The sequence below is a fragment of the Oncorhynchus nerka genome, linkage group LG16, assembly GCF_034236695.1.
Source record: "Oncorhynchus nerka isolate Pitt River linkage group LG16, Oner_Uvic_2.0, whole genome shotgun sequence".
NCBI classification, from domain to species: Eukaryota; Metazoa; Chordata; class Actinopteri; order Salmoniformes; family Salmonidae; genus Oncorhynchus; species Oncorhynchus nerka.
The window spans coordinates 47,710,584-47,724,783 of record NC_088411.1 but is presented as its reverse complement, the minus strand read 5'-3'; the positions used below and the strand labels follow the sequence as shown (position 1 = coordinate 47,724,783).

General features: G+C 47.1%; 2 protein-coding genes across 4 annotated transcripts in view; both read right to left on the bottom strand.

The window, feature by feature from the left end:
- The window catches only part of LOC115126269 (calpain-1 catalytic subunit-like), a 104,489-nt gene extending 99,307 nt beyond the window's left edge, over positions 1–5,182 (bottom strand). Inside the window, exons 1-2 of the mRNA XM_065002338.1 lie at positions 5,128–5,182; positions 4,974–5,049 (exon numbers count right to left, since the gene is read on the bottom strand). Of these exons, the coding sequence (XP_064858410.1) occupies positions 4,974–5,049; positions 5,128–5,182 (131 nt within the window). The remainder of the gene's footprint in view (positions 1–4,973; positions 5,050–5,127) is intronic.
- Positions 5,183–5,237: 55 nt separating this feature from the next.
- LOC115126231 (calpain-2 catalytic subunit-like) overlaps positions 5,238–14,200 on the bottom strand; it is a 58,077-nt gene continuing 49,114 nt past the window's right edge. The window contains exons 16-21 of one of the 3 annotated variants that reach the window (XR_010459354.1): positions 13,945–14,013; positions 13,036–13,114; positions 7,090–7,206; positions 6,075–6,133; positions 5,899–5,984; positions 5,238–5,783 (exon numbers count right to left, since the gene is read on the bottom strand). Coding sequence is in view for 2 of the 3 variants with exons in the window: in XM_065002705.1 (XP_064858777.1) it covers positions 5,961–5,984; positions 6,075–6,133; positions 7,090–7,206; positions 13,036–13,114; positions 13,945–14,013 (348 nt within the window). In the remaining variant the exon portion in view is untranslated. Of the gene's footprint in view, positions 5,856–5,898; positions 5,985–6,074; positions 6,134–7,089; positions 7,207–13,035; positions 13,115–13,944; positions 14,014–14,200 lie in introns of all 3 variants that reach the window. The other 2 variants (XM_065002705.1, XM_065002706.1) reach the window with 2 other exon arrangements.

The following is a 14,200-nucleotide window of genomic DNA, read 5'->3' as shown; positions in this document are numbered from 1 at the left end:
GCAGGGTGGTATGCTGCTGGTTGCAGGGTGGTATGCTGCTGGTTACAGGGTGGTATGCAGGGTGGTATGCATGCTGGTTACAGGGTGGTATGCAGGGTGGTATGCTGCTGGTTGCAGGGTGGTATGCTGCTGGTTACAGGGTGGTATGCAGGGTGGTATGCTGCTGGTTGCAGGGTGGTATGCTGCTGGTTGCAGGGTGGTATGCAGCTGGTTGCAGGGTGGTATGCAGCTGGTTGCAGGGTGGTATGCTGCTGGTTGCAGGGTGGTATGCAGCTGGTTGCAGGGTGGTATGCAGCTGGTTGCAGGGTGGTATGCTGCTGGTTGCAGGGTGGTATGCTGCTGGTTGCAGGGTGGTATGCTGCTGGTTGCAGGGTGGTATGCAGCTGGTTGCAGGGTGGTATGCTGCTGGTTGCAGGGTGGTATGCTGCTGGTTGCAGGGTGGTATGCAGCTGGTTGCAAGGTGGTATGCAGGGTGGTATGCTGCTGGTTGCAGGGTGGTATGCTGCTGGTTGCAGGGTGGTATGCAGCTGGTTGCAGGGTGGTATGCAGCTGGTTGCAGGGTGGTATGCAGAGTGGTATGCAGGGTGGTATGCAGGGTGGTATGCAGGGTGGTTGCAGGGTGGTATGCAGCTGGTTGCAGGGTGGTATGCAGGGTGGTATGCAGGGTGGTATGCAGGGTGGTATGCAGCTGGTTGCAGGGTGGTATGCAGGGTGGTATGCTGCTGGTTGCAGGGTGGTATGCTGCTGGTTGCAGGGTGGTATGCTGCTGGTTGCAGGGTGGTATGCTGCTGGTTGCAGGGTGGTATGCTGCTGGTTGCAGGGTGGTATGCAGGGTGGTATGCAGGGTGGTATGCAGGGTGGTATGCTGCTGGTTGCAGGGTGGTATGCAGGGTGGTATGCAGGGTGGTATGCTGCTGGTTGCAGGGTGGTATGCAGGGTGGTATGCTGCTGGTTGCAGGGTGGTATGCAGGGTGGTATGCAGGGTGGTATGCTGCTGGTTGCAGGGTGGTATGCAGGGTGGTATGCAGGGTGGTATGCAGGGTGGTATGCTGCTGGTTGCAGGGTGGTATGCAGGGTGGTATGCAGGGTGGTATGCTGCTGGTTGCAGGGTGGTATGCAGGGTGGTATGCAGGATGGTATGCAGGGTGGTATGCAGGGTGGTATGCAGGGTGGTATGCAGGGTACTGTACATGAAAGTAAGGAGCTGGCAATTTGTAGGCTACTTAAACATATCAAAAAGTAAAATAATGTGTTTTAATTCTACCTTGTTTATTTGCCGAGAGACAAAATGAGAAGGTCAGTGGCATGGAAGACGATTGTAGAGGAGTTGGTATTGATGGTGGGTAAAAAGAGATGTGAATGTTTGCAAGTCAAAGCCACAATTTCCTTTACCACAAGTGCGTCTCGGCCTTTGCATCTCATAGGAAGTGAGCTTTATCCATCAATGCCATGACACCAGTATAATGAAAGAGCCATGAACTATACTATATGATATTCATCATGTTAAGATGCTATAATACAATTGGTATCATATTGCATGGGAAATCTATGCCTAGTGTATCGTGTACAATGTTATAATGTGTGTTACTGGTGATTTCTAACATTTGGTGGGGAAATTTAAACACATTTACAAATGGTGGCTTCGATCACAGTTCTGAGGTTTTAGGTTGTTTGATATTCATAGCTAGCAGGACACGCAAACATTGTTGTGCAAATCTCTCTTCACCCATCATCACCAAAAATATATGCAATTCTCCTCCATGCCACTGACTTTATGATTTTGTCTCTGTATTCTAGCAAAGCAAAATCATATAGAATTGGTAAAACAGACAGACCGAGGATTGGCTGTGCTCCATAATCTTTGTTTGCGCTTGCCCGGAACTAACGACAGTCGGAACTTTGTTTAATGAACGGGACATTTTGTAGCTCCTCACCTGATTGGTTAACGGCAGCGGTGGCCGCGTATAATTTGCATAAAGTAGAGCAGAGCGGCACTTTTTTTCTCTCGCTCCGCTAGCAGGATTCGCGCCGCCCGCCTACCTACAATCCCCTGCGCGTCGTACTGCGTACTCCCGCACTTTGGCGAATCGGTAAGTGGTGGAAACCCTACGTGAAGACAACGCGCCATGGGGAGGGACAGAGAGCAGTTGCTACGCGACGCTGAAAATACATGATCTCAGTGATTGATAGTTGGTATTCGGCTGTCATAATAGTATGCCTTATTTACTTTGAAGAACTACTAAATAGTGATTTTGTCACTATTGCTGACTTAGAATTAAATAATAGTAATAAAATACAACTAATATAAACAACTTAAATATTTGATTATAGTATTGTAATGTTAATAATTTAATTGGCTTCCTTCCAACTGGCTTCCAGTTGAAGCTCGCATCCGCTACAAGACCATGGTGCTTGCCTACGGAGCTGTGAGGGGAACGGCACCTCAGTACCTCCAGGCTCTGATCAGGCCCTACACCCAAACAAGGGCACTGCGTTCATCCACCTCTGGCCTGCTCGCCTCCCTACCACTGAGGAAGTACAGTTCCCGCTCAGCCCAGTCAAAACTGTTCGCTGCTCTGGCCCCCCAATGGTGGAACAAACTCCCTCACGACGCCAGGACAGCGGAGTCAATCACCACCTTCCGGAGACACCTGAAACCCCACCTCTTTAACCTCTTCCTTCTACCCTCTACTTTTTTGAACATTCTGTTAAAAATCGCGCAACATTTCAGCGCCCTGCTACTCATGCCAGAAATATAGTATATGCATTTGCTTAGTCTGTGTGGATAGAAAACACTCAGACGTTTATAAAACTGGTTAAATCACTGCTGTGGCTTTACCAGAACGGCATTTACATCGAAAAGCACAGGAAAAACTGATCACTGAAAATGGGAAAATATATCCATGTGCTACTTGATCCCATTGATAAAGGTGAACCACAATTAATTGCAGTACCTACAGCTTCCACACGGTGTCTAGAGTCTTGTCATTTCCCTTCGAGTTTTTTCTTGGTCAAACACATGCAGGACACCGTATCTAATCCGGTCTAGGACCGGATATTTTCGTTGAGTTTCTAGCCGGACATTTTTCCAGACGGACAGCTAATGATCTTTACATCGCCTCCTGATGAATTTTATCGCTTATTAACGTTTACTAATACCTAAAGTTGCATTACAAACGTATTTCGAAGTGTTTTGTGAAAGTTTATCGTCGACTTTTTGAATTTAAAAAAATTACGTTACGTTTTGAAAACGCTGTTTTTTTCGTTTATCACACAGTCTACATATAACGATATCTTGGCTTTATATGGACCGATTTAATCGAAATAAAGACCCAATAGTGTTTATGGGACATCTAGGAGTGCCAACAAAGAAGATGGTGAAAGGTAAGGACTGTTTTCTATTTTATTGTGCGGTTTGTGTAACGCCGAAATGCTAATTATTTTGTTTACGTCCCCTGCGTGGCTTTTGTGTTGTAGTGTATTGGTGCATGCTATCAGATAATAGCTTCTCATGCTTTCGCCGAAAAGCATTTTAAAAATCTGACTTGTTGCCTGGATTCACAACGAGTGTAGCTTTAATTCAATACCCTGCATGTGTATTTTAATGAACGTTTGAGTTTTAACTAATACTATTAGCATTTAGCGTAGCGCATTTGCATTTCCAGAGCTCTAGTTGTGACGCAAGCGTCTCAGGTAGAAGCAAGAGGTTTTAAGGAATACCTAGGATAGGATAAAGTAATCCTTCTCACCCCCCCTTAAAAGATTTAGATGCACTATTGTAAAGTGGCTGTTCCACTGGATGTCTTAAGGTGAACGCACCAATTTGTAAGTCGCTCTGGATAAGAGCGTCTGCTAAATGACTTAAATGTAAATGTTATGGTTAATAAGTGATGAGCAGTAATGAGCAGTCACTACCATCATGGGCCTGTTATTCATTGTTTTATTCTGTTACAGCATTCAACCAACATAATGTAGTGTATTACATGTCTATGTCGAAACCAAAATCGAAAACCGTGATTTTTTTAGTTTTACAATCGAACCGAAACTGAACCGACCTCAAAAAGCACTAATCACTCAGCACTAGCGTTGTTTTTGTGTGTGTAAAAGACGCATCCTCGGGGCAGGAACAAACAGGAACACCCCTTTGCAAACAGGAACACCCATTTGCCCTCTGTCCAGTGTGTGTGTGTGTGTTGGCGCAGGAATGTCCCTCTTGCCAGCAGATCAGAGGAGCTTGTGAGGCTCTCGGGTTATTTGTTGAACAGAGTTTTCTCAGAGAACAGCTGATTCAGGCGGTCCTGGAATGATGTCATCCATGAAGCTTCCTTCCTCCGGACTCTACTTCAACAATGCCCCAAAACAACTATGACATTAGCCTCTCATCCGTACAACTATGAGCCTTATATCCCAGTGGGCTACTCAGAGTGCTCTGGGTCCCTCATTCAGGCGTCAGGTATATAACCAAAATAAAGAGACCCCCCGCAGAGCAACATTAGATGTGTAGGCCTAGTATTTGAAATAAACAATGATGGATTGACTTGTAATACGTGGGTATCATTTTGTTTCAACTTAGTGAAATATTCTCTGTGAGAATTGTTATGCTTTTCTACAGTTGAATTTAAATCATCCTGCGTTGACAAAGTTTATCATAAACAGACGAGACCACTATGTTACTGCATTCTGGAAATGTCGCGTAAAACGGTTCCCTTCTGGCTCATTACACAAGCATATCCTGGTTGACGTGGCAGGTTATGAATTGTGGTGGACCGAAAATGAATAACTTCTAACATTGCAACGATTACAGAACCAATGTTGAAAATGTTTTGCAATCCTACTGTATGTTATCCTTCTGGGCGGATATGAGCTACGGCAAACCGGCGAATCTAATCCTCTACCTTCACCATGCGTGAAAAGATGCACTCTCTCTCTGACTAGATTTCCTGTAGAAACCGTTCAATGATGGTAACACTCACCACTTTGAAGACACCTGCTTTGATGTTTTTCCTAGTAACGTGCCAGACTTCCAGTTTACTATTGAATCGTATAAATCTCAGAACAGTGTGGGGGGGTGTAACGTAAAACGGTGCACGGTGGTGGTTCAGCCGAGCAGTAGCGCACGTTCCGTACCGTCAATGTTACTGCGCTGGGCAAGCCCAACCACGTCCGCCGGGGAGGGGCTCATGGACTGTCCCAAGTAAAAGAAACGACTACCAAATCAAACAGACAGCTCAAGAGACTGGGAAAACAATGCCATTTATTAATTCATATATATCTTTGATGAAGATGACACAACTATAAGTAACAAAAAGCTGCATAAAAGGATTGAAATGATGTCTTACATTTCATCACAAAAGTAGGTTATAATCTGTAGTTCTCAATAGGCTTTGTCTAATAAAACAAATAATGCATCAAATTAAGGTTTAAAACATTCTGTTACGTCATAAAGTGTGTGTCAAAAGAAACATCTTGAAAAGGCACTTTGGCTTATTTGTAGCTGTCTGAGAGAACAGTCAGAGAGAACAGTCAGAGAGAGAACTGGTCTTTGGGAGAACTGGTCTTTGAGAGAACAGTCAGAGAGAACAGTCAGAGAACAGTCAGAGAACAGTCAGAGAGAGAACTGGTCTTTGAGAGAACAGTCAGAGAGAACAGGTCTTTGAGAGAACAGTCAGAGAGAACTGGTCTTTGGGAGAACAGTCAGAGAGAACAGGTCTTTGAGAGAACTGGTCTTTGAGAGAACAGTCAGAGAGAACTGGTCTTTGGGAGAACTGGTCTTTGGGAGAACAGTCAGAGAGAACTGGTCTTTGAGAGAACAGTCAGAGAGAACTGGTCTTTGGGAGAACAGTCAGAGAGAACAGGTCAGAGAGAACTGGTCTTTGGGAGAACAGTCAGAGAGAACAGGTCAGAGAGAACAGGTCAGAGAGAACAGGTCAGAGAGAGAACAGGTCTTGTGCTGCCATCTTCTAGATCATGGAAAATGACAACCACTGAAAATAGAAAAATAATACAATCAATATATTAGAATGGAAAAAAACAACATAATGAGTTGATTACAAACTACAATTTAAAGTTCTCACCTGGAAGAAATCCAATTCAATGAAACCGGTGTCATCCATGTCAAGCTTCTTGAAGACTTCTGCGAGGTGGAGAGAGGAACAAGGTGTTAACCATCTATAACAGATACTCTCATCAAATCAAATGTATTTATATAGCCCTTCGTACATCAGCTGATATCTCAAAGTGCTGTACAGAAACCCAGCCTAAAACCCCAAACAGCAAGCAATGCAGGTGTAGAAGCACGGTGGCTAGGAAAAACTCCCTAGAAAGGCCAAAACCTAGGAAGAAACCTAGAGAGGAACCAGGCTTTGAGTGGTGGCCAGTCCTCTTCTGGCTGTGCCTGGTGGAGATTATAAACCTAGAGAGGAACCAGGCTATGAGGGGTGGCCAGTCCTCTTCTGGCTGTGCCTGGTAGAGAGGAACCAGGCTATGAGGGGTGGCCAGTCTTCTTCTGGCTGTGCCGGGTAGAGAGGAACCAGGCTATGAGGGGTGGCCAGTCCTCTTCTGGCTGTGCCTGGTAGAGAACCAGGAACCAGGCTATGAGGGGAACCAGGCTATGAGGGTGGTCCAGTCCTCTTCTGGCTGTGCCGGGTAGAGAGGAACCAGGCTATGAGGGGTGGCCAGTCTTCTTCTGGCTGTGCCGGGTAGAGAGGAACCAGCCTATGAGGGGTGGCCAGTCCTCTTCTGGCTGTGCCGGGTAGAGAGGAACCAGGCTATGAGGGGTGGCCAGTCCTCTTCTGGCTGTGCCGGGTAGAGAGGAACCAGGCTATGAGGGGTGGCCAGTCCTCTTCTGGCTGTGCCGGGTAGAGAGGAACCAGGCTATGAGGGGTGTCCAGTCCTCTTCTGGCTGTGCCGGGTAGAGAGGAACCAGGCTATGAGGGGTGGCCAGTCCTCTTCTGGCTGTGCCGGGTAGAGAGGAACCAGGCTATGAGGGATGGGGTTATTTGGCTTTATAGGTACACAAGTGCCGAAGCGTTGCTGCCGTCTTGGCTGAAACACAAATTCAGGATCGTGACATTAAGTCGTTGTACTTACTGAACATCATCTCCAGGCGCATGACGCAAGACACAAAGTTATCAAAGTCAATGGTCATGTCGGCCTCTCCATACCGAGCTGCCAAAACCTGGTGGAGAGTGTTGTTCAGGCTGAAACCTGTCGGAAGATAGATTATAATCATCAGAACCTAAAAATAGATTATAATCATCAGAACCTAAAAATAGATTGATTTATAATCTATAATATATTTATAATATATCTTCAATCAGAACCTAAAAACAGATTGTTATAAATATTATATATATATAATAAGACTAGCTGTGACCATGGGTAATGGGGACCCCAATAAGACTAGCTGTGACCATGGGTGTCGGGTAATGGGGACCCCAATAAGACTAGCTGTGATCATGGGTGTCGGGTAATGGGGACCCCAATAAGACTAGCTGTGACCATGGGTAATGGGGACCCCAATAAGACTAGCTGTGACCATGGGCGTCGGGTAATGGGGACCCCAATAAGACTAGCTGTGACCATGGGTAATGGGGACCCCAATAAGACTAGCTGTGACCATGGGCGTCGGGTAATGGGGACCCCAATAAGACTAGCTGTGATCATGGGCGTCGGGTAATGGGGACCCCAATAAGACGAGCTGTGACCATGGGTAATGGGGACCCCAATAAGACTAGCTGTGACCATGGGCGTCGGGTAATGGGGACCCCAATAAGACGAGCTGTGACCATGGGTAATGGGGACCCCAATAAGACTAGCTGTGACCATGGGTAATGGGGACCCCAATAAGACTAGCTGTGACCATGGGTAATGGGGACCCCAATAAGACTAGCTGTGACCATGGGTAATGGGGACCCCAATAAGACGAGCTGTGACCATGGGTAATGGGGACCCCAATAAGACTAGCTGTGACCATGGGCGTCGGGTAATGGGGACCCCAATAAGACTAGCTGTGACCATGGGTGTTGGGTAATGGGGACCCCAATAAGACTAGCTGTGATCATGGGCGTCGGGTAATGGGGACCCCAATAAGACGAGCTGTGACCATGGGTAATGGGGACCCCAATAAGACTAGCTGTGACCATGGGCGTCGGGTAATGGGGACCCCAATAAGACGAGCTGTGACCATGGGTAATGGGGACCCCAATAAGACTAGCTGTGACCATGGGTAATGGGGACCCCAATAAGACTAGCTGTGACCATGGGTAATGGGGACCCCAATAAGAATAGCTGTGACCATGGGTAATGGGGACCCCAATAAGACGAGCTGTGACCATGGGTAATGGGGACCCCAATAAGACGAGCTGTGACCATGGGTAATGGGGACCCCAATAAGACTAGCTGTGACCATGGGTGTTGGGTAATGGGGACCCCAATAAGACGAGCTGTGACCATGGGTAATGGGGACCCCAATAAGACGAGCTGTGACCATGGGTAATGGGGACTCCAATAAGACTAGCTGTGACCATGGGTAATGGGGACCCCAATAAGACTAGCTGTGACCATGGGTAATGGGGACCCCAATAAGACTAGCTGTGACCATGGGTGTTGGGTAATGGGGACCCCAATAAGACGAGCTGTGACCATGGGTAATGGGGACCCCAATAAGACGAGCTGTGACCATGGGTAATGGGGACCCCAATAAGACTAGCTGTGACCATGGGTAATGGGGACCCCAATAAGACTAGCTGTGACCATGGGTAATGGGGACCCCAATAAGACTAGCTGTGACCATGGGTGTTGGGTAATGGGGTCCCCAATAAGACTAGCTGTGACCATGGGTAATGGGGACCCCAATAAGACTAGCTGTGACCATGGGTAATGGGGACCCCAATAAGACGAGCTGTGACCATGGGTAATGGGGACCCCAATAAGACTAGCTGTGACCATGGGTAATGGGGACCCCAATAAGACTAGCTGTGACCATGGGTAATGGGGACCCCAATAAGACGAGCTGTGACCATGGGTGTCGGGTAATGGGGACCCCAATAAGACTAGCTGTGACCATGGGTAATGGGGACCCCAATAAGACTAGCTGTGACCATGGGTAATGGGGACCCCAATAAGACGAGCTGTGACCATGGGTAATGGGGACCCCAATAAGACTAGCTGTGACCATGGGTAATGGGGACCCCAATAAGACTAGCTGTGACCATGGGTAATGGGGACCCCAATAAGACTAGCTGTGACCATGGGTGTTGGGTAATGGGGACCCCAATAAGACTAGCTGTGACCATGGGTGTCGGGTAATGGGGACCCCAATAAGACGAGCTGTGACCATGGGTAATGGGGACCCCAATAAGACTAGCTGTGACCATGGGTAATGGGGACCCCAATAAGACGAGCTGTGACCATGGGTGTTGGGTAATGGGGACCCCAATAAGACGAGCTGTGACCATGGGCGTCGGGTAATGGGGACCCCAATAAGACTAGCTGTGACCATGGGTGTCGGGTAATGGGGACCCCAATAAGACTAGCTGTGACCATGGGTAATGGGGACCCCAATAAGACGAGCTGTGACCATGGGTGTCGGGTAATGGGGACCCCAATAAGACGAGCTGTGACCATGGGTGTTGGGTAATGGGGACCCCAATAAGACTAGCTGTGACCATGGGTAATGGGGACCCCAATAAGACGAGCTGTGACCATGGGTAATGGGGACCCCAATAAGACGAGCTGTGACCATGGGCGTCGGGTAATGGGGACCCCAATAAGACGAGCTGTGACCATGGGTAATGGGGACCCCAATAAGACGAGCTGTGACCATGGGTAATGGGGACCCCAATAAGACGAGCTGTGACCATGGGTAATGGGGACCCCAATAAGACGAGCTGTGACCATGGGCGTCTGGTAATGGGGACCCCAATAAGACTAGCTGTGACCATGGGTAATGGGGACCCCAATAAGACTAGCTGTGACCATGGGTAATGGGGACCCCAATAAGACTAGCTGTGACCATGGGTAATGGGGACCCCAATAAGACGAGCTGTGACCATGGGTAATGGGGACCCCAATAAGACGAGCTGTGACCATGGGTAATGGGGACCCCAATAAGACGAGTTGTGACCATGGGTAATGGGGACCCCAATAAGACTAGCTGTGACCATGGGTAATGGGGACCCCAATAAGACTAGCTGTGACCATGGGTAATGGGGACCCCAATAAGACTAGCTGTGACCATGGGTAATGGGGACCCCAATAAAAATATTTTTAAAATACAGTACCAGTCAAAAGTTCCAACACACCTACTCATTCCAGGGTTTTTCTTTATTTTGACTATTTTCTACACTGTTGAATAATAGTGAAAACATCACAACTATGAAATAACACATATGGAATCATGTAGTAACCAAAAAAGTGTTAAACAAATCTGTCACGTGTGCTCCCTCTCCGGCCTCTAGGTCACGTGCTCGTTAAGGCGCACAATTGTCACCATCGTTAAGCGCATAATGAAACTCACCTCCTTGATTACCCTATATATATATACACCTACCCTATATATATATATATATATATATATACCTACCCTAATATATATATACACACTGCTCAAAAAAAGAAAGGGAACACTTAAACAACACAATGTAACTCCAAGTCAATCACACTTCTGTGAAATCAAACTGTCCACTTAGGAAGCAACACTGATTGACAATAAATTTCACATGCTGTTGTGCAAATGGAATAGACAACAGGTGGAAATTACAGGCAATTAGCAAGACACCCCCAATAAATGAGTGGTTCTGCAGGTGGGGACCACAGACCACTTCTCAGTTCCTATGCTTCCTGGCTGATGTTTTGGTCACTTTTGAATGCTGGCGGTGCTTTCACTCTAGTGGTAGCATGAGACGGAGTCTACAACCCACACAAGTGGCTCAGGTAGTGCAGCTCATCCAGGATGGCACATCAATGCGAGCTGTGGCAAGAAGGTTTGCTGTGTCCACCAACGCCACGTTGCACCACAGACTGTCCAGGAGTTGGCGGATGCTTTAGTCCAGGTCTGGGAGGAGATCCCTCAGGAGACCATCCGCCACCTCATCAGGAGCATGCCCAGGCATTGTAGGGAGGTCATACAGGCATGTGGAGGCCACACACACCACTGAGCCTCATTTTGACTTGTTTTAAGGACATTACATCAACGTTGGATCAGCCTGTAGTGGTTTTTCACTTTAATTTTGAGTGTGACTCCAAATCCAGACCTCCATAGTTTGATAAATTTGATTTCCATTGATAATTTTTTGTGTGATTTTGTTGTCAGCACATTCAACTATGTAAAGAAAAAAGTATTTAATAAGAATATTTCATTCATTCAGATCTAGGATGTGTTATTTTAGTGTTCCCTTTATTCTTTTTGAGCAGTGTGTATGTGTGTCACTTCCTTCCCCAGGCGTTTCTGTTTCCTGTCTGCGCGTTGTGTTTTGTATTATGCTACATTTATTTATTAAAAACACTCCACTCCCTGAACTTGCTTCCCGACTCTCACTCGTTACAAAATCAAAATATATTTTAGATTCTTCAAAGTAGCCATATGCTGCTCTCAACCAGCTTCACCTGGAATGCTTTTCCAACATTCTTGAAGGACTTCCCACATATACTGAGTACGTGTTGGCTGCTTTTCCTTCCCTCTGCGGTCCAACTCATCCCAAACCATCTCAATTGGGTTGAGGTCAGGGGATTGTGGAGGCCAGGTCATCTGATGAAGCAGTCCATCACTCTCCTTCTTGGTCAAATAGCCCTTACACAGCCTGGAGGTGTGTGTTGGGTCATTGTCCTGTTGAAAAACAAATAATAGTCCCACCAAGCCCAAACCAGATGGGATGGCGTATCGCTGCAGAATGCTGTGGTAGCCATGCTGGTTAAGTGTGCCTTGAATTCTAAATAAATCACTGACAGTGTTACCAGCAAAGCACCCCCACACCATCACACCTCCTCCTCCATGCTTCACGGTGGGAACCACACATGCAGAGATAATCCGTTCACCTACTCAGACAAAAGGACAGATTTCCACCGATCTAATGTCCATTGCTCGTGTCTCTTGGTCCAAGCAAGCATCTTCTTATTGGTGTCCTTTAGTAGTGGTTTCTTTACAGCAATTCGACCATGAGGGCCTGATTCACACAGTCTCCTCTGAACAGTTGATGTTGAGATGTGTCTGTTACTTAAACTCTGTGAAGCATTTATTTGGGCTGCAATCTGAGGTGCAGTTAACTCTAATGAACGTATCCTCTGCAGCAGAGTTAACTCTGGGTCTTCCCTTCCTGTGGCGGTCCTCATGAGAGCCAGTTTCATCACAGCGCTTGATGGTTTTTGCGACCGCACTTGAAGAAACATTCAAAGTTCTTGTAATGTTCCATATTGACTGACCTTCATGTCTTAAAGTAATGATGGACTGTTGTTTCTCTTTGCTTATTTGAGCTGTTCTTGCCATAATATGGACTTGGTCTTTTACCAAATAGGGATATCTTCTGTATACCACCCCTTCCTTGTCACAACACAACTGATTGGCTCAAACACATTAAGAAGGAAAGATATTCCTCAAATGAACTTTTAACAAGACACACCTGTTAATTGAAATCTATTCCAGGTGACTATCTCATGAAGCTGGTTGAGAGAATACCAAGAGTGTGCAAAGCTGTCATCAAGGCAAATGGTGGCTACTGGAATGGAATCTCCAAATATAAAAATATATTTAGATTTGTTTAACACTTTTTATTGGTTACTACATGATTCCATATGTGTTATTTTATAGTTTTGATGTCGTCACTATTATTCTGTAGAAAATAGTAAAAAAATAAAGAAAAACCCTTGAATGAGTAGGTGTTCTAAAACTTTTGCCTGGTACTTATATAATATACAGTATAATGTACGCCACTTAGCTTTTATCCAAAGGGTCTAACAGTAGACTGTGCATACACTATTGATCCCTGAGTATTGAACCCATACATTTGTGCAAATTAGGTTTATTTAATGTCCACAAACCTGCTTTGCTCAAGGCCATCCTCATCTCTGGTGTGCTCATACAGCCAGACCCATCCATGTCATTGCTCTTATAGATGGACTAGAGAGAGAGAGCGAGTGAGATGGATGGAAGGAGGGCGGGAGGGAGGGAAAGAGGTAGGGCGAGAGAGAGAGGGAGGGAGAGGTAGGGCGAGAGAGAGAGGGAGGGAGAGGTAGGGCGAGAGAGAGAGGGAGGGAGAGGTAGGGCGAGAGAGAGAGGGAGGGAGAGGTAGGGCGAGAGAGAGGGAGGAGAGGTAGGGGCGAGAGAGAGGGAGGGAGAGGTAGGGCGAGAGAGAGAGGGAGGGAGAGGTAGGGCGAGAGGGAGAGGTAGGGCGAGAGAGAGAGAGGAGGGAGAGGTAGGGCGAGAGAGAGAGGGAGGGAGGGAGAGGTAGGGCGAGAGAGAGAGGGAGGGAGAGGTAGGGCGAGAGAGAGAGGGAGGGAGAGGTAGGGCGAGAGAGAGGGAGGGCGAGAGAGAGGTAGGGCGAGAGAGAGAGGGAGAGGTAGGGCGAGAGAGAGGGAGGGAGAGGTAGGGCGAGAGAGAGGGGAGAGGAGAGGTAGGGAGAGAGGTAGGGAGGGGGGAGGGAGAGGGAGGGAGAGAGGGAGGGAGGGGGAGCGGTATGGCGAGAGAGAGAGGGAGGGAGAGGTAGGGCGAGAGAGAGGGAGGGAGAGGTAGGGCGAGAGAGAGGGAGGGAGGGGGAACAGGGAAATGTTAAAGAGATTGCACTGTGTAAAACACACACTACACTAGGTAAACACTTGTAGGCTGTCCAATCCTAACACAACAGAGATAGTACTGCAGTAGCTCTGGTCCAAGGTGTTACGCGCAGCTTGCTGAACCTATGTAACACCCTGGACCAGAGCTACCACAGCAGTAACACACTAGAACCTCACCAGGTATTTCTGAATCTTCTTCCACAGCGTTGCAAATTCTCCCAGCCCCAGTTTGCCGTTCCCACTGTCCTGCTTAACGGTTAAGGTTAAACAAGAGTCTGGACACATCATGCCCAACACACGACAATAGTCAAAACTAAAGTCTGAGATGAGAGTTCAGAACTCAACTTTTGTGTAACTGATTCATTGATGTCAGAGTGCAGATGACAGAATACCTCAGACGCAACATGTAATGACAGCATGTAATGACAGTATG